General features: G+C 43.8%; 1 protein-coding gene across 4 annotated transcripts in view; it reads left to right on the top strand.

Moving 5' to 3' along the window:
- The window catches only part of NT5C2 (5'-nucleotidase, cytosolic II), a 252,325-nt gene that overhangs the window by 203,496 nt on the left and 28,860 nt on the right, over positions 1–19,969 (top strand). For all 4 annotated transcript variants that reach the window (XM_073596131.1, XM_073596132.1, XM_073596130.1 and 1 more), the window contains 4 exons: positions 4,523–4,580; positions 8,929–9,022; positions 11,093–11,146; positions 13,610–13,693. In XM_073596131.1, the coding sequence (XP_073452232.1) occupies positions 4,523–4,580; positions 8,929–9,022; positions 11,093–11,146; positions 13,610–13,693 (290 nt within the window). The remainder of the gene's footprint in view (positions 1–4,522; positions 4,581–8,928; positions 9,023–11,092; positions 11,147–13,609; positions 13,694–19,969) is intronic.

Genomic DNA, 19,969 nt, shown 5'->3' with positions numbered 1-19,969 from the left:
TCCCGGTCCACCAGGTGATGTCGGACGTCATGAGGAATGAGTGGGCAGACCCAGAAAAGAAGCCCTTCTTTGCGGCTAGTCATAAGAAGTGGTTCCCTTTCAGTTATGATCTACAGGATGTGTGGAATAAGAATCCTAAATTTGATGCGCCACTATCCAAAGTTTCTAAAAAAATCTTCATTGGCCTTTGAAGATATGGGGCATCTTAAAGGATCACTAAAGATTTTATATCCCTCCCTCGCATGGTGTTGAGTGCTTGCGGGCGCGGTCCCGTGATACAGCCGGCGGCTATAGCCGCTCACTGTATCACTCGGCCCCGACGCGCCGCGTCATTGAATGTGATTGACAGCAGCGTGAGCCAATGGCTGCGCTGCTTTCAATCCATCCACTGTAACGAATCAACGGCCAGGCTGAGTGGCGAAGAGGAAGTCAGGGACGAGCGCGGGACTTTCGAGGGGTCAGGTAAGTAAAACGGGGGGGGCTGGGGGGGCCAGTATTGTCAGATGTTTTTTCACCTTAATGCATAGAATGCATTAAGGTGAAAAAACTTTTACCTTTACAACCCCTTTAGAGAGGGGTGACATTATCCTAAAGAGAGCTTGTCGCCAGCCTGAAGCCGGCACTCGCCACCACTTGCGTGGCAAGAAATCTGGAATTTTGGCTCTCAACTGCAAGACCATATTAAAAATGGCACGCCCAGGGAAGAAATTTTGAAGACCGTATCAGTCCTCTCTAAAGCAGTCGGCTACATAGCAGATACGTCCGCTGAGTCTGTCAAACTGGCAGCAAGATCAGGAGGCCTAGCCATGGCAGCCAGACGGGCTGTTTGGATGAAGACCTGGTCAGGGGACCCTGTATCCAAAATGAAACTATGCAACCTCCCATTCTCCAGAGACTGTTTGGGGTCCTAGAAAGAACGGCAGACAGGAAGAAAACCTTCCCGATTGAAAAGCGCAAACCTGCACAAAAGGTTTTTTCGTGGATGAAGAGAGTGACCACTAGAAAAAAAAGACTACCCCAAAAAGAACTGGACGGGTCACAAAGAGAAGCCGAAGAGTAACGTCCTCTTTGGCTCTTCTAACCAAACCCCAAAACAATGACGACAGATCGCCAGTAGGAGGAAGGCTGGTTACCTTCCTACCTCAATGGCAGAAGATGACAGCCAATCAATTCATTCTAGACCTCATGTCGAGGGGCTACTCCCTGGAATTCAATTGTCATCCTCCAGAGAGATTTGTATTAACAAGACTTCCCAGGGATCCCGAAAAAGCAAGGGCTCTCCCGGGGAGATGGTAAACCAGAAAATCCTTACTCCAGTCCCAGAAGAAGAAAAACAAAAGGGTTTTTACTCTCACGTGTTTGTGATCAAAAATCCTTCCGGGAAGTTTTGATTGATATTAACTCTAAAGCCCCTGAACCAAGTGATACAATACTAAAGATTCCGCTTGGAATCCATATTCTCAGTAAAAAATATCCTTCAACCGGGAACTTTCATGGCGACCATGGATCTCAGGGATGCCTATCCCTACATTCCCATAGGAGAAGAATCCCAGAGATACCTGAGGTTGGCGGTAAAGATGGAGGAAAATGAATATCATTTCCAGAGCAGGGCTCTTCCTTTCGGGTTATCCTCGTCACTGAGGATCTTTACCAAAGTCCTAGCAGAAGCCCTGGCCTCTCTGAGGTTGAAGAAGATGACTGTAGTACCATACCTAGATGACCTACTATTCGCAGCACCATCAGAAGTACAGCTGGTAAAAGACCCCGCAGAAGCTCAACTATGGCTGAAGTCACTAGGCTGGATTTTAAACATCGAAAAATCCAACCTGTGTCCCATTTCTGGGATATCTGCTCAACGCCATAGAGCAGAAGACGTTCCTACCGGACGAGAAGATCCAAGGCCTCGTCAAGAGAGTAAGTACTGTACAGAACAACCTCCCAATATCCATAAGGGAGCTGATGTCGGTTCTGGGTCTGATGACCTCAATGATACCAGCAGTACAATGGGCCAAATATCATCTAAGGCCCCTGCAAGTCTTTCTCTTAAGAAATCAAGAAGAAGATCTGGACAGGACGCTATTACTCCCAACCTCTGTGAAGAGGTCGCTCTGGTGGTGAAGGGTCCACACAAATTGAAACCAGGGTCTGGCATGGTCTTTCCCAACCTCACGGAAGTTGACCACAGATGCAAGCAGTTGGGGATGGGGAGCCCACCTAGCAGGGCAACCTGCTCATGGGAGATGGTCCCAGGAAAGAAGCCCAGGCGTCTTTGAATTGGAGGGAGCTTATGGCAATAGCCAAAGCCATAGAACACTTCCAAGACCAACTAAAGTCATCACACCCTGATCCTTTCAGACAACTCCATGGCAGTAACTTATGTGAACCAACAAGGGGGCACAAGGAGCCCCTCCTTAAGCCACATCTTCAACCAAATATGTCGATGGGCAGAAGGGAACCTACTGTTGTTGGGAGCGGTTCATCTGAAGGGGGAAAACAATCAAGTGGCGGACTTCCTCAGCTGCCAAGAGATCTCCCAAGAAGAATGGGTATTACATCCAGAGGTGTTCAAGGAAATGACAGCCCGCTGGGGAGTACCAAATATAGATTTGTTTGCATCCCGGAAAAACACTTAAGTGAAGTGTTTATTCTTGCTAAACCCGCAAGACCGGCCTCTAGGGATAGACGCACTCCAAAACCCATGGAATTTCAAGATATGTGCTTCGCCTTCCCTCCCATACATCTGATTCCTCGGGTGATGAAGAAATTCCCACTAGAGCAAAACAAGCTCATACTGATAGCACCATATTGGCCCAAGAGAGCTTGGTTCTCTCAGCTCCTCAGTCTCACTCTCAGCAAAAGAGCCGTGGCTACTTCCACATAGGGACGACCTGATGTGTCAGGGACCCCTAACAGGCCTAAGACAAGAAAGCCTCAAATGGGCGGCCTGGCTCTCAGCAAAAGAGCCGTGGCTACTTCCTCACAGGGACGACCTGATGTGTCAGGGACCCCTAACAGGCCTAAGACAAGAAAGCCTCAAATGGGCAGCCTGGTTACAGAGGAAGACATCTTGAGATCAAAAGGACTCTCAGATAAAGTGGTGGCAACGCTTCTGAGCGCTAGGAAGCCGAACACCAGGGCCATCTACAGAAAGACCTTAGAAAATTTAACAGCTGGTGTGCTGAAAATAACAGACAAAAGACGGATACACCGACTATTCTGGAGCTCCTACAGCAGGGTGCTGATAAAGGTCTAGTGCTCAGTACGCTAAAGGTCCAGATAGCAGCGCTGTCAGTGTATCTAGAACGGACACTACAAGAAGACCCATTGGTCTCTCGCTTTTGCAGAGCAGTGGAAAAATACAGACCACCCAAGACACAAAAGTGTCCCACATGGGATCTGTCGGTGGTACTGAGGGGGATCATAAAAAATCCCTTTGAGCCGCTACAAGAAACTTCTTTACACCTGCTGACACTCAAAACCGTTTTCCTCGTTACTATCACTACAGCACGTAGCATAGGGGAAATCCAGGCTTTGTCAGAGAGCCTTTTCTAATTTCACGATGATAGAATTGTCCTTCAAACAGATCCGGGATTTACACCAAAAGTGATGTCAACTTTTCATAAATCCCAGGATATAGTACTACCTTCATTTTGTAATTCACCAACCAACAGCAAAGAGCAAGAACTAAGCCTTCTAGATGTTAGAAGATGTCTCCTTCAGTATCTGGAAGTCACCAATGCGTTTAGAGCATCAGATGCTCGATTTGTCCTGTACGCTGGCAAACAGAAAGGTAAACAAGCATCCAAGAAAACGCTAGCCAGATGGATCAAGGCAGCTATACTGGAATGTTATGGAGATAACACCGCCAAAAGATCTAAGGGCTCATTCAACAAGGGCTTCAGCAGCCTCGTGTGTAGAGAAGGCAGGAGCCACTCCGGAGCAAATGTGCAGGGCAGCAACTTGGTCAAGATTCTCAACCTTTGTTCAGCATTACAGGCTAGATCTAATATCCAGCCAGGAACAGGCTTTTGGTAGGAAAGTCCTCCAAGCTGTTGTCCCACCCTAGTCTGGTGAGTACTTGGTTATCCTCTCAAGGGCTGACCTGGAAGACGACTGGGGGAAAAGCAGAGTTGGTTCTTACCAGTAACTCTGTTTTCAGTAGTCTTCCAGGGCAGCACAACCCCACCCTAATGTCTAACCTTGTGGGGTTGTATTGTATTTTATGCCTTTCAGATTCCGGCCTTCGGTTCTCTTGGATGACTGACCAGGGACCTGAGGGACCGCCTTTTAAAGAAATTAATGGCAATGTGTTTCCAGTGTGTGAGGAGAAGCACCATCTCTCAAGGGCTGACCTTGAAGACTACTGGAAACAGAGTTACCAGTAAGAACTAACGCTTCTTTTTTTTTTTCCCTGTGTAGTTTTCTATAAAAAGCACAATTCATAAGAACTCATTGAAAGTTGTTTTGCGGTTTTGTTATTCCATTATAGTTGCCACAATGCTTTTTTTTTTGTCCATTTCAGAAACCTACCTACTGGCCTGCCTGGTAGATTTCTTCACTAACTGCGACAGATACACGAGGTACGGGCTTATTTTAACAATACCTGTGCTCACATATTGTAGCACTGTTGTGTACAATTGCAAAGTATATGTGTGTATGTATATGTGTGTGTGTGTGTGTGTGTGTGTGTGTGTGTGTGTGTATATATATATATATAAAAAATATATCTGCAGTGCTGCAATTATCTGTAAAATGCGATGCAGTATGGCAGCCTGGAGGCATTCTTTGTACAGATGGTGTACGTAACGCCCCCAGAAATGTTATTTCCTGCTTGTGTGATTGGCTCACTGATTTTCCCAGAAGTCTACACTAAGATACAAGTAAGATTTTGGGCACCCCCTGCAAAAATGTCATTTTTAGTGTGATACTTTCAAAGGGAAATCATGTCTGAAGGGATGCAGACCCTGCCACTTTTCTCATAAGAACAGTAGAGTGCTGCAGCTAATGAAAAAATGCAGCTAATGGAAAAAGTCACTTCCATTCACATTCACTTTGCACATGGACACAGACAAACAGCTTTTTCTTCAGGATAACAAATGGTAGGTATCTACAACAAAGTTTGTTAAAATCCTTGCAATGTACATAGATCACCCAGAGGGAAATGTTTTTTTTCTCAACAAAAGTGGAGTTACTCTTTAATCCAAAATAGACTGAGGGTTTAATATAACTGTAAAGGGTAACTAAAGGCAAATACTTTTTAGTTTTGGATAGTGGAGAAGGATTAGAAACATGTCAGGTTTAATTGCTGTCTGTGCCCCTGTTAGGCAGATCAATTCTCTCTATTTGTTTTCTTTACTGGTATCGTCAAAAGTGAATGTAAAAGAAAATTACACATTTTGGGTTAACATCAGAACAGGAATACAGGGGAAATCTTCCAATGGGGGCACTAGTTCTGGTGACATCCTGGGATTGCCTCCCTTTGGACCTTTGGAGTGATTTCCTCTCATTTCTTATTTTGGCTAAGGAACAGGAAGTGAAAGGAAATATCTGCAATGGGACACAAATGGCAAAAAAACCCAAAAAACTGACACGGGTCATAACCGCCAACTCACTCACTGCACAGGAGATCGCCAATCACTTCAAACAGAAGATTGATACTATTCGCGCTGAGATCTCTACTGTGCCGACACCCTCCACGCTTTACACTTCATGCCCACAGGCACAATAATTATTTCCCTCTTTCAACCCCACCACTACAGACGAAGTTGCTAAACTACTTGCTAATGTCCACCTTACCACCTGCCCTCTGGATCCTGCTCCCTCACAAATGCTACGTTCAGCCTCTGGCCCTATACTACACTCTCTAACCCACATCTTCAATCTCTCCCTCTCTTCTGGCATCTTGCCTAACTCTCTAAAACATGCACTTGTCAGACCCATACTTAAAAAGCCCTCACTGGACCCATCCAATCCTAACAACCTACGCCCCATCTCCTTGCTCCCCTTCTTATCCAAACTCCTTGAACGTCTGGTCTACAACTGAGTGAGCTTCCACCTCGCTGATAATGGTCTTCTTGATCCCCTTCAGTCTGGATTTCGTCCTCTACACTCCACAGAAACTGCTCTCCTAAAACTAACAAACGATCTACTAACGGCCAAAACCAATCGACGCTATTCTGTACTCCTACCCCTGGACCTCTCTGCTGCCTTTGATACGGTTGACCACCCCCTCCTCCTCAAAAAACTACACGCCTTTTGTCTCCGTGACTGTACACTTCGCTGGTTCTCTTCCTACTTATCCAACCGCCCCGTTAGCGTTTCTTATAACTCTACTTCCTCCTCTCCTCTTCCTTTCTCTGTTGGGGTCCCTCAGGGTTCTGTTCTTGGACCTCTACTATTTTCAATCTACACCACCTCCCTGGGTCAACTGATAGCCTCCCATGGCTTCCAATACCATCTCTACGCTGACGACACCCAAATCTATTTCTCTACCCCTCAGCTCACTCCCTCTGTCTCCTCACGTATCAGTAATTTACTCTCAAATATATCAGTCTGGATGTCACACCACTTCCTTAAACTCAATCTAGCCAAAAACTAACTTATAATTTTAACTCCCCCATATGCCTCTTCCCCTGATCTCTCTGTCAAAATCGATGGCATAACTATAAGCCCATCCCCACATGCCAAGGTTCTAGGTGTAGTTCTAGACTCTAAACTCTCCTTCAAGCAACACATCCAATCACTGTCCAAATCCTTCCGCCTCAACCTCCGCAACATCTCCAAAATACGCCCCTTTCTAACCAATGACACCACAAAGCTCTTAATTCACTCGCTAGTCATCTCTCGCCTCGACTACTGCAACTCCCTTCTCATTGGCTTACCTCTACATAGTCCATCACCTCTTCAATCCATTATGAATGCCGCTGCCGGACTCATCCACCTTACCAATTGCTCTGTGTCTGCCACTCCTCTGTCAATCCCTCCACTGGCTTCCGCTCGGCCAAAGAATTAAATTCAAAATTCTAACTACGTACAAAGCCATCCACAATTTCGCCCCCAGCTATATCACTAGCTTAGTCTCTAAATACCAACCTACTCGCTCTCTTCATTCCTCTCAAGACCTCCTGCTCTCTAGCTCCCTTGTCACCTCCTCCCATGCTTGCCTCCAGGCCTTTTACAAAGCCTCTCCAATCCTATGGAATGCCCTACCCCAATCTGTCCGCTTATCTCCTACTTTATTAGCTTTCAGACAATCCCTGAAAACCCTTCTCTTCAGAGAAGCCTATCCTACACACACCTAACAACTGTATTTTCATTTTTTCCATCAGCTCATCCCCCACAGTTATTACCTTTTGTTTCCACTTGACCCTCCCTTCTAGTGTGTAAGCTCTAACGAGCAGGGCCCTCTGATCCCTCCTGTATTGATTTGTATTGTAAGTGTACTGTCTGCCCCATGTTGTAAAGCGATGTGCAAACTGTTGGCGCTATATAAATCCTGTATAATAATAACCCTCCCCTACTCTATCCAATAAGAAAACAAATGGTTTGCCTTTAGTGATGCTTTAAGCTTAAAATATATATTGGGTTTTGTTTACATGCAAAAAACCTAAGCTGTACAAGTTTGTGTAGGTTTTCCTGGGTATTAGTCATGTGAGATGTATGGTTTTGCAAGCTGAATATGAATTTTACCCTCTGGTAGTTTAACTTGGCACTGCATTACTTAAAGGCTGGATTCACAGTATTGCAAATTGGATGCGGGTTTCCCCCCGCATCCAATTCGCTTAGCAGGAGAATTGGCTTAGCGGCTCTCTATGGAACTAGTTCACACATCTCCAGAGCAGCTCCGGTGCGAATTGCACAGGAGCCCTGTGCATCTTTTGGTCCATTTCAGGTCCGAATTCAGCCCAAATGAAATCAGACCTGAACCGGTGAATGGAGACGCACCGGACCCCGTGCTGTAGTGTGAACCCAGCCTAACTGGCAATTGCGCATTTATGCAACACTGTACACCAGCCTTTTTCAACCAGGGTACCTTCTGGGTTCTTCAGGGGTGCCTTGGGTGGATCAGGTTTGCCTTCTTGTTAAACAAAGCCACAGGTTTATTCTGCAGCACCAGATCCTTGGGTACTGTGTGGGCCGAATGCCAGCGTCTGAAAAACCAATTACATCATGGGTTGATAAGGTGAACATCAGGTGCCTGAGGGCACCCTAGCTTGCCCTTTCTCTGCTCCACTCTTTCAGTGCTGGGGTCAAGTTAGTTAAGTGAGAGAGAAACTGAGAGAGAAGAGAAACCCTAAATACTCGCTATTTTCAATGAGGAAAGGTGTATTTGCTTTGTAGGAATAAATCACCTCTAATGTTGGGTGTCCTACCTGCTTGCTGCGATATGTAAAAATATTAGTTTAGTTTTTTTTTACTTTTTAGAATGGGGCGCCTTCAGATGTGCATGGTTGTACAGTGGTGGGGCAGACGTGCATTGTAGTACAGTGGTGGGGCAGATGTGCATTGTAGTACAGTGGTGGGGCAGATGTGCGTGGTAGTACAGTGGTGGGGCAGATGTGCGTGGTAGTACAGTGGTGGGGCAGATGTGCGTGGTAGTACAGTGGTGGGGCAGATGTGCAGGGTAGTACAGTGGTGGGGCAGATGTGCATGGTAGTACAGTGGTGAAACAGATTTGCAGGGTATAGTGATCTGGCACACTGTGCTCAAAAGGTTGCCTACCCCTGGGTTAGAGTGTGGAACTGGCAACTTAATTTTTATAACCAGATTGTCTCTAGTGCAGGTAAAAAGGTGTCTGCTATGGGGCAAGGGGTTGCTATACCAGTTATAAATCTGCAGGTTTGAAATCCTTGGATTGGTTAGTATATAATGGCAACCTAATCTTCTAACTATTCATATATTAAAAAATATCCTGTTTTTATACTGCAGCTGTGAAAAGGGATTTAAAGATGGAGATCTGTTCATGTCATTCCGGAGCATGTTCCAGGATGTCAGAGATGCTGTTGATTGGGTTCATTATAAGGTAACACTGGGTTGTTTGTGTTAAAAATCAAGATTGCTCTGGCTTCTGAAGGTTACAGGATAGCCTCACCATATTGTCATTGTTAAAAGTCTCTAATGCATATCCATTAAACTGAGCTAGCACAGAATTGTAAAGCCTTTCCCATTTACAGCACCATGACCTCAATCCTGGGAAAATTGCTTTAAAGCAACAAATCTGTGCAAATGTACATAGATTCGGATAAAATTATTTGATCTAGCTGTGCGTCATTGTCTTAACATGACTTTGTGGCTTCTGGGTTAACCATCATAACCTTTCTGTTATCTTGAAAAACATTTAAAGCTGAACTCCAGCTTTACATTCAGTCCTGCACAATTGTACAGTTTCCTTTCCTGTACTGACTTATTCTGATTTTACTGCACACCCCGAGCTTTCCATAGTGTGCATTAGAAGCTCCAACAAGTTAGACAGAGCATGCCCTAAAACGGTTCTAAAGGCTCAAGTTTTTTTTACCTTAATGTATTCTAAAAAAAACCCTCTGTGCAGCAGCTTACTCTACCGCCTCATTGCCTGAGACGTTGGCTCCCACTGCTGTCAGTCACAGCCAATAAGGAAAGAGAGGGGGTGGGGCAGAGCTGCGGCTTTGTGTGTGAATGGACACACACAGAGCAGCGGCTCGGGAGCCCCCATTGCAAGCTGCCTGCTCTGGGGGCACTTGGCAGGAGGGAGGAGCCAGGAGCCCCGACTGAGAAAGCGTGAAGAGGAGGATCTGGGCTGCTCTGTGCAAAACCGTTGTACAGAACAGGTAAGCATAACATGTTTGTTATTTTTAAAAAATGCCTTTTAAATCACTTTAATTCCAGACTGGAGGGCATCCAGCATCATCTAGCAGCCTTACTGCCCCTGGCCTGCCTGTTTCATTCATTAGATATTTTTTTTTAGTTCAGATTTCAGTTCTTTTAATCATGAATGCTCAGTATAAGCAGCCTGCCTAGGAACACACACCTGACCGATCTCCACACGTCACGGCATTTTGAGATGTCCATTACTTCTCCCAAGATCCAACAAACTGCTTGCATCAGGGCTGAGCACTCTTGAGAGTGGAAAACTCAAGGCAGAGAGCTGTGATGTTTTCAGAAAGCTATTTACAGCTCCATGCCAGCCCCTTCCATTAGTTCTAATCTTTCTATATTGCTTGAGGTGCAAAATATAACCACTTAAAGTTCATCTTTAAGAAATTTTTAAATTAAAGAGGAAGTAAACTTTCATCTTTAAGTTTTACCTATAGGTAAACCTATAATCAGGCTTACCTATAGGTAGTGTAAATATCTCCTAAACATGCACCGTTTAGGAGATATTTACTGTACAAGCAGCCAGTCAAATCACTGGCGCATGCGCTTTGAAGGAACGGCCACCCGTGCCGTTTCTTCAGAGCCCTGTGCCAATGTGCGCGGGAGTGACTCCAGTCAGTCACAGAGCCGGAGTCCGTGAACCCGGAAGGAAGACCAGGTGAAGATGGATGCCATCTCCATTGATGACATCACAACGCTGGACTGCTTCATTTTGAGGTACGTTTCACATAATGTGCTAGTAGGCAATGCCTACTAGTACATTATGCCTTTGCCTTGCAGGTAAGACAAAAAAGAAAAGTGCAGCGTTTTACAACTGCTTTAAAGCAAAGTTAGATTGACAGTTCTGGTTTCTTGGAACATTGAAATTCTGAAGTGACTGCACTCCACTATTTCTCTTCTCAAACTTAAAGCAACGAGGTCTATGTAAATGGTTCTGAAATCAACAGAGAGCACAAAGCACAATTGAAAAGTACATCGCTGTGATTTATTGCTTTACAAATAGGCTTTATGCAGCCATACTTCATAAGCTGACCCCTATGTTTCACTATTTGATAACTCTGAAGCTGCTTTTGTTGTGCTGTGGTTATGCGGAATCTGTATTCTTTTAGGAATGTAAAGCAGATTTAGCTTTGTTTTTACAGTCTATCTCTGACTTGGAAACAAACTCTTTGTTTTTCCAAGATTTTGCATTGAATGTGTGGCAGGCAGGACACTTAATTCCTGTGTCTTTCTTTTTCAGGGATCACTTAAGGAGAAGACCGTGGAGAATTTTCCAAAGTATGTTGTGAAAGATGTAAGTATGTTTTTCTGGGCCCTGAAATCAATTTGACAGGAATAATATTGATGTGCTCAGGAGACAAATGTATTTGTTTTCCCCTTTCTTTTTATTGAAAAGCGGCTGCATAGGTGGATTTTATTAGTGGTTTATTTTCCCATTTTAGTTAACTTAGTGTTCTTAAACCCACAACAGTAAAATCAGTCTGTATATGCAGTACAGCATACTTGTTATACTCACTGTGGAACCTAAGGGGTTAATCCTCTGCATTGTGTAAAAAGGCTGTTTGTTCCTGCTTTCTCTGATCCTCCTTTTCTTCCACTGTCGTCCTCTCCTGATAAGGCAGAGCCTTTGCAGTCACTCTGCACATTCTTAGTTTGGTGTGTATTGCTAGAGAGTTTTTTTTTTTTTTTTGAGCGGGTGCATGTGATCAGCGCAGGGCCAATCAGCACTGTCCAGACAGAGGGTCAGGGGTCATGCAGCCTCATAGGACAGTAGGAGTAGAATGAAAACTTCTTCTACAAGCTTTAACCAGACACTGATATAAGTCACAAGACTGCTATATACTGATGAGAAACGTTATTTAGCAGTTTATATTTACTAAAATAATTGCATGTCCATGTACTGTGGGAGACAAGATATAGTGGATGCAGAGTCCTGGGTGTAGTAACATTTTAGGAGGCCTATACCTACACCTACAATTGGATAAAAGGTTAAGTAATAAGGCACTGCATGAAAACACATGGAGGCAGGAATAAAGCCAGCCATAGCTAGATTGAAATTCAGCCGGTTCAGCAGGGACTAGACGAATTTCGATCCATCTATGGCAGGCTGGTTATACAAAGGTCAATCTTTCCATCGACTTCTGTACAACCAGCCTGTTGGAAAATGTTCTCTTGATCAGTGCTGCCGGCGCTGATGAGTGTGTTCTGATGGAGGGGAAGTCTCTCCGCTGTCGGAATACAGTAGCTCAGCAGGAGGGATTCCACAATCAAATATGTGAATGGGGGGAATCATTTAATTTTCTTTTGTTGCAAAAAAAGAATTGTGTATGTGTCCTACCTTAGCTTCAAACTATTGCCACGGATAGAGTAAGTCCCATGGGCTGCCATTTTGGAGTCATTTAGAGTACTTATCAGTGTCACATTTTACAGTCGCACACCTTTCCCTCAGATTCATATATTCATAGACATGAAAGAAGAAACATAAGGGGTCTACAGGCTGCTCTCTATAAAGCTATGTAAATGGCTCCTTTCCTTTATCTTGCTCACTTTTTTCCTTCACTCCTAGTTGAAGCTGGCTGCATTTGTCAAGTTATGGGATAGTGTCAAATGTTCTCCCAAATACAGTCATTTAATAACTTTTTACAAAAGCAGAGTGCTTTTTAAGTTGGAGTAATAGATGGCTGCCAAATCTGGATGGACAAATTCACTTAGCCAGGCCATACACAGTTCAAATCTCGGCCGGTTCCAGCTTTCTAACTATTAATGAGCAGGCTGAATGTATCAAGTTGATCAATCAATCAACTTGAGTACAACCAGCCTGCCGGATTCTCCTTCCCGCTCCCGCTGGGAGAAGATTATGGCTTGGCAGGAGGGATTCCCCCATCAACACTGTATTTATGGGTGAATCTAGCTAATTTCTTTCCTGCAACCCGGAAAACCCAGGAAAGAAATTTGCTCCGTGTATGGCTGGCCTTAGCCATTTCTGTTTGCAGTAAATCCAACTCTAGGCAACTAATGAATTATCCCTTGCAGTGTGTTATGCCTGTTCAGGGGGAACAGAAAACAATTTACATGTGTCCCCAGAGCATGGAGGGGCACTATCTGCCAGGGGAGCGGAGGATCAGGTAAGTAAAATTGTTTATCCTCTTCACTAGACAAAAAAAAGCTTATTAATCCTTGCAAGTGCAGCCCCACTGCAGAGGATAATTCTAAATGTTCCCAGAGTTGGGTTTTAAGCTAATAAAACTTTAAAAGAAGCCACAGAAAATGTGTCACAAATTTTATGCAAAAGCAACAAATTTGCTGCAAATTAAAACCTCCACACAGAGAGGATCTTAGCAGGAGCTGCATTAATATCTGGTAGTAATACCTCAGTGCAGAGATTTTTAAATAAATTGGAAGAAAAGAGGAGTATGCTTGGTGGGACCACTCCTATACCCTTTACATTTCACAACACCATTGTTTACAAACTTAGAAAAATGCTGATTGAATTCTAAGATCAACTCCATAGAAAATTACAAGGCCAATCCAAACCTGAACTACAGCACGGATTCAGCTGTTTTAGTTGTTTCTGCACAGATTTGAATAAACTGACACCTGATTGGTTGATGTGAGTTGTGTTCTTTGTATATTCTTACTGACTGGTTGTTGTGGATTGTTGCACTTTGCATATTGTCATTTATTTTTGAATTGCTTTACTGAAAAAGACTTATTGTTTTTACTGTGTAGCTTTTTACATCTCTATCTTCCCTTTCAGTCCAAACTGCCTCTCCTGCTGAGTCGTATGAATGAAGTGGGGAAGATTTTTCTGGTCACCAACAGTGACTATAAATATACTCACGTAAGTGCTAATTAAATATTCACATCACTGTATGTTGCCAGGGTGCTAGAGAGCATGTAGGCTCCTCTGAGATGAATGTGGCACAAGCCTAATTTTCTTTAACCCCTTCCTATGTAACATTGGTAGATTCAGGCCCTGATAAGGTGTGCATTCACACTTTAGGGCATAGACTGGAGGTTATAACACCTGCAGTCATAAACTAGGAGCTGATCTTTTCAGCATTTGGACGATAACTGTCATTTAGCATTGTTTACCTAGCAATAATATTTTGCTTAAAATTGCCTTGTTTTAGAAATCATAAGGATGCGTTAATAGGCCTTGAGCACACAGGCGTACCAAAGCATATGCCCGTGTGAAGGACCATGCTTGCCTGCATGGGATGCACAGGTGTTCTGTGCATAACCATGTAGGTAGTCCCATTCATGTCAGTTGGGATACGGCAGCAGCACGGACACAGCTGCTGCTCCCAATTTGACATCTGTATGGGTGCAGTTATGTGTCCACAAACTCACACTGTCTGCATTCATAGGCATGCACCTGCTCCCACACAGATGTCAAATTGGGAGAAGCAGCTGTGTCAGGTCAGCTGCCGTGTCTCAATTGACATGACACCGATACTAAGAGGAAAAAAAAATTCCTGTAAAAAAAAAAAAAAAATACTGACCCTGACCTTTGACCCAAACACACTAACCCTGGCGCTGACCTAGAGGAAACCTTGATCCAGGCATTTTTTTTTATTTTTTTTTGTATTTTTTTAATTATTATTATTTAGTTAATTTTTTTTTTTTTCACACTCTCCTCCATTCACAGAGAAAGAAAACATGAGGGCAGGCTTCACAGTGACTGATCACTGTGATAGCCAATAAGAGGCTATCACAGCGATCAGGTGACCCGTAATTGGGAAATCCGGGTCCCGATCATTAGTACAGGGCCCAGGGCTTTCTGTGAGATCCCAGTCTCTGTGCTGGGAGCGCGCCGTGCGGCATGCTCCCAACACATAGGGAGATATGCAGATATGCCACCCCATGGAAAAAAGCCCAGTCCAGTGGGGCCACATATTTCTGTATGGTTGGTGTGAAGGGGTTAAGGTCCCATTCACACCATTGCGTTGCAATAACACATGACAACATGCTTAACATGCATTAGTGTTCTGCAGTGCCATTTATTGTGAATGCCAGTCAAACACACCTCCAAAATGCATGTGCACTGCCATAAATCCTGCCACATTTTTGCATGCATTGCTGTGCATTTCAGCTCATTCATTTTGAATGGTCTGCTTAACCAACTGCATTGCAGCACACAGCATTGTGCGGTGAAAAGGCCCTGAGAGCCATTTCAAGCTAAGGAGAGAATGACTACAACATCCTTATTTAAAATTAGTGATCAGGAACACTAAAGCATAAAAGACCTTAAAAGAGATAATTCATGAAACCGGACATAAATGTTACTGTTGCCTAGCTCTACTGCTGAAAATGCTTCTTGCCTGGCTGTCAAACTGACTCTCTTGTTTCAGTTCTTTGGATCAATGACTGGACAGAACACAAAGATTTTACTGATCCACCTACTTCCAAGTTCACTCAGTGAAAGTATAAAACTTAGTGAGACAGCTCAGCAGCTGGATTTTGCTCATGACATTTTTACTTTAAACTTGAACCCAGGATAGCAAAGAAAAAAATAGTTTAGACCAGGGTTGTCAAACTGACGGCCCTCCAGGTGTTGCGAAACTACAAGTCCCGTCATGCTTGCAACTGTCAGCCTTGCAATGCCTCATTGGACTTGTAGTTTCACAACAGCTGGAGGGCCGCCAGTTAGAGACCCCTGGTTTAGACGCATCAACCTTTGCTAGTTGAAAATGTAATAAACTTTGCTGGGAGTGCCCTTGTATCTTTAGAATGGTGCAGCAGAGTCTCCTGATGTCTTTTCTGACAGTCTGGGTAAAGGTTCACGCTAATGGGTCACATTTAAAGCAGAGTATTGGGTAAGCAGCATTGCTGACATAACAGAGCTGCAGAGAGAGGTCACTGAGTTTACATAGTAGACAGACATAAGCCAGCTGGTACAACACAAAAATGCCCAGTCTTCAGTTTCAATACATTGAGTTTATCTAAATTCAGCATTTACTTTTCATAAACGTCAACACAATTTAATTAGTGCTTTTTTTCAGTCCACATGTGCCTTCAGTGTATTGATCAGATACCTCGTGACCAGGGTTGACTTGTAACTAGAGAGCAGATGTGCGTTTTTGCAAGAGTTGTACATAGAAGAAAACCCATCTGAGTTACTGGTATTAGCAAGGTGTGTGTGGCTTGTTAAAGTGTAATTATTATAACCGAAAAAAATGTAATATATTGCAACTTACCTGTCCTTAGGAGTGGCTACATTCGTTTTTCTTTTAAAGCTTTTTTCTTTATTTTCACCCAGTGATCCAGCCCATAACGCACTTCCTGTGTGGGTGACCATGTTAGTTTCCTTTATTGTATGTATTGAGAAGCAGCATTGTCGCCTTCCTGATTTGGACTACAGAACCCCTCACCCTCTCCTTGTTTCCATAACCTAGGGGTAGGTGTTCTAAAGTCCACAGGCTGGATTAGGAGGGCTGATAACACTGTTTAGGATTTTAGTGCAGCAGAGGTAGGACATCACCAGCTCACTGATGGTAGAACCAACAGTTGTAGCTACCAGTCCTTCTAAATGGTGGCTGCGTTAGTTGTTGGGTTTTTTTTCAGGATGTTTCCCTTTTTTTTTTTTGACTTGGTGATCCTCCTAGTAAAACACTTCCTGTATTTGGGTGACAACGCTCACTTGTTTTTTATCTGTGGATTTTGTCACTTTCCTGATTTGGACTACAGAACACCTCCCTATCTCCTAAATGCCATAACACCGGGAAACGTGGTTCCTAGTTCACCGTCTGACTTGGAAGGGTGGATAACATTGTTTAGGATATCATCAAAGTGATAGTAACCACTTGCTACCCGTATAACTTATTTTGTGGCAAAGTGACGCTTTTGTGCCAGATCATGAACCTAGTACACGATGTGACACTTCCGGGTCTGGGGCGTGCACGCGCACACCACCGGCGACCCGCTCCAGTTGTGATTATACACAGCGGAAGCTGATCTGCGGGTACCGCAAACTCGATGTCCGCTGGCACCCACTGATCATTCAGCACAGAGGCAGTTCTGTCAGTAGGGAAGGCATGAATCCTGTGTTCCTAAGAAGCAGGGAAAAGGATCCATGTCTCCCCCTAATAAAAGCATCTCCAACACTGTACAAACAGACTAGATAGGCACACCGTTAACCCTTTGATCTTCCCTGTTGTTATCCCTTTCCCAGCCAGTGTCATTAGTACAGTGACAGTGCATATTTTTAGCACGGATCACTGTATTAGTGTCACTGGTTCCCACAAAGAATCAGTTATTGTCCAACTGTCTGCTGAAATATCGCAGTCCTGCTATAACTCGCTAATTGCCACCATTACTGTAAAAAAAAAAAAAGATCCCATAGTTTGTAGATGCTGTAATTTTTGCGCAAACCAATCAACATACGCTTATTGGGATTTTTTTTACCAAAAATATTTAGCAGAATACATATTGGCCTAAATTAATGAAGAAATGTGATTTTATTTTTTGAAAAATTATTTTTATTAAATTTTGTGCTTCTCAAAAACATCCGAACTGAGTCAACATGACTACAGCTCTCATTTGCAGCCACGCAGGGCCCAAAAAGTTACAGTGCATTTGCATATTAACCGAACTAACATAGTCCAACTAACTAAACGAGTACATTTTAACAATGTATCTCCCCCTCCCCACTTGTCACAGCTCCACCCAGGCCTTCCAAAAAGTCTCCTGATAACCAGAGAGATGAGCTAGAACAAGTTTAGTGACCCACATCATGTAAATTAGCAACAGTGTCCATTACCATTTTGAATACTGGGATATTTAACCATATATAGGTAGGTTCTCACTTGTGTTCTGAAGAATCGCCCAAGATAGATCATTTACACTTCCTCTTTGTTCCAGTTATTTTTAGGTCCACCTATTATCCTACTGTGTCATTGGAGTTGTACCATGCTTGCCATACCTTGTCAAATTTCTTTCCACAGCCTCTGGTTATGTACGTGGCCTTATAATATGGCATCATGAAATTTACTAAGCCCTTCTAAAATACCACATCTGGAGCATCCTGTTTCTTCCAATTCAGCATAATGGCTTTTCTCCCATAAAAGAACAAAATACTAAGGGCCCTAGAAGGCACCACGTTGTCCACTAGACCCAATAGACAAACCCTAACAGTCATAGGAATTGGAATTGCCAGAAGATCCGAGACACAGGAAGTGACCTCAGTCCAAAACTGCTGGATTTGTGGGCACCTCCAGAAAATGTGATCTGTGTCAGCGAACGAGTTGGAGCATCTCCAGCACTCAGCTGAGACGGAGTGAAAAATCTTGGCTAATCTGGCCAGGGTATAGTAGCACCTGTGTATAAATTTGAATTGGATCAACCTATCCCTAGCTGATACAATGTGTTGAAAGGGTAGAGTCCACAAATCGTCCCAGTCCTCCCCCGCATGACAGGAACCATAGCTTACTATTTTGCCCTAAATCTGGTTAGGGCCTGAGGAGTCCTGTTAAAGAATTCTTTATAGGTCAGGAAAGAAGCTTGGTGAGTTCCTTACGTGTTATTAGGTTTTCAAGATCTGAGGGCAGGGATTCCACCCTCATCTCCCAAAACTGTACCTGGAATGCATGCCGAAGTTGGAAAAATCTAAAAGGATAAGAATTAGGAAGATCATGCTATGCTTTCATTTGTGTAAAGGTCAACAACTCTCCATAACTAGTTATGCCCTTCAATGTTTTATTTCCCCTAACCGCTCACAGCATAGGATCCGGTATGTGATAAAAATGGGACTGTGCAGGGTTCATCCACAGATGGGTAGAGGGGGTGATACCTGTATGACTAGGACACGCTAGCTTCGTTGCAGTTTCCCAGGCCTTTATAGTTGCTTTCATTGTTAATGGGAGGTTAGATTTGAATCCTCTATAAATGGCCAGTCTCAAGGACCCTAGGTGAGCTGCCTCCAAAACGGTGGCCGAATCCCCATCATCTGCCTGTAGCCACTGATGAACAAACACCATTTGGCCAGCCAAATATTTCTACCAGTCGGGCAAAGCCAAACCTCCCTGATCCCCTGGTTCCTGGAGCACCTTGATTCCTATTCTAGGGGGTTTGGGAGCCCATAGGAAGGAACTGACTATGCCATCCAACTTTCTAAAGTAGGATTTAGGAACCCATGTTGGCGCATGTCTCAGGAAGTAGAGAATGACAGGGAGTAGTTTCATTTTAAGAAAGCTAATCCGGCTTATCAAAGACAACTTAGTCCAGGTCAGTGCCTTATGCTTAAGGAGCATCAGTAGGGGAATTAAATTAAGGGACATAATAATGCACATTCACTGTGATTTTCAACCCCAGGTATTGAAGAGATGAGACCCATTGTAACAGGAGATCTGGGTTAACTCCTCCCGGGCCTCTCGTCTAGCGGCAGAATAGACGACTTGCTCCAATTCACCTTCAACCCCCGAAAATGTAGCATACTAATTCAAAATGTCTAGCGCTGCCTGCAGTGAAGCTCCTGGGCCTTTAAGAGACAGGAGCAAATTGTCAGCATAAAGTGCAAGGCACTGGTTAATCGAGCCTACCCTAATAGCTTTAACCTCCCATGATGACCTAAGGGCAACAGCTAGTGGTTCCATCGCAAGAGAAAATAGGAAGGGGGATAACGGGCACCCTTGCCTAGTGCCCCTACCAACTGCAAAGAATTCAGATATAGCAAATCCCAGTCTTATTGCCACCCTAGGGTGTCTATACAACATTGATATCCACTTTCTGTATTTTGGCCCAAAACCCATGAGTTCCAGGACCTTGAACATATAGCACTAATCGAGTGGATCGAAAGCTTTCTCTATGTCTATTGATACCGCTATTCTAGTCTCGGAATCCATAGAGGGAAGTTCTAAATACGTGAAAAGTCTTCTCAGATTTGTATCTGTAGATTTACCCGGCATGAACTCCATTTGGTCTATATTAACTATGGAAGGGATGACCGCAGCTAACCTGGTTTCTAATACTTTGGTGAGAATCTTTAAATCCATGTTCAATAGAGCTATAGGAGGATATGATGCACACTCCAACAGGTCCTTCCCAGGCTTAAGAAAAAGGATCATATAAGCATCTGGCAGAGTATCTTTTTCAAGGCAATGTTCCAGGATTAGACCCA

This window comes from Aquarana catesbeiana, linkage group LG08 (genome assembly GCF_042186555.1).
Source record: "Aquarana catesbeiana isolate 2022-GZ linkage group LG08, ASM4218655v1, whole genome shotgun sequence".
In the NCBI taxonomy this organism is placed as follows: Eukaryota; Metazoa; Chordata; class Amphibia; order Anura; family Ranidae; genus Aquarana; species Aquarana catesbeiana.
This window is presented reverse-complemented; position numbering and strand designations above follow the sequence as displayed.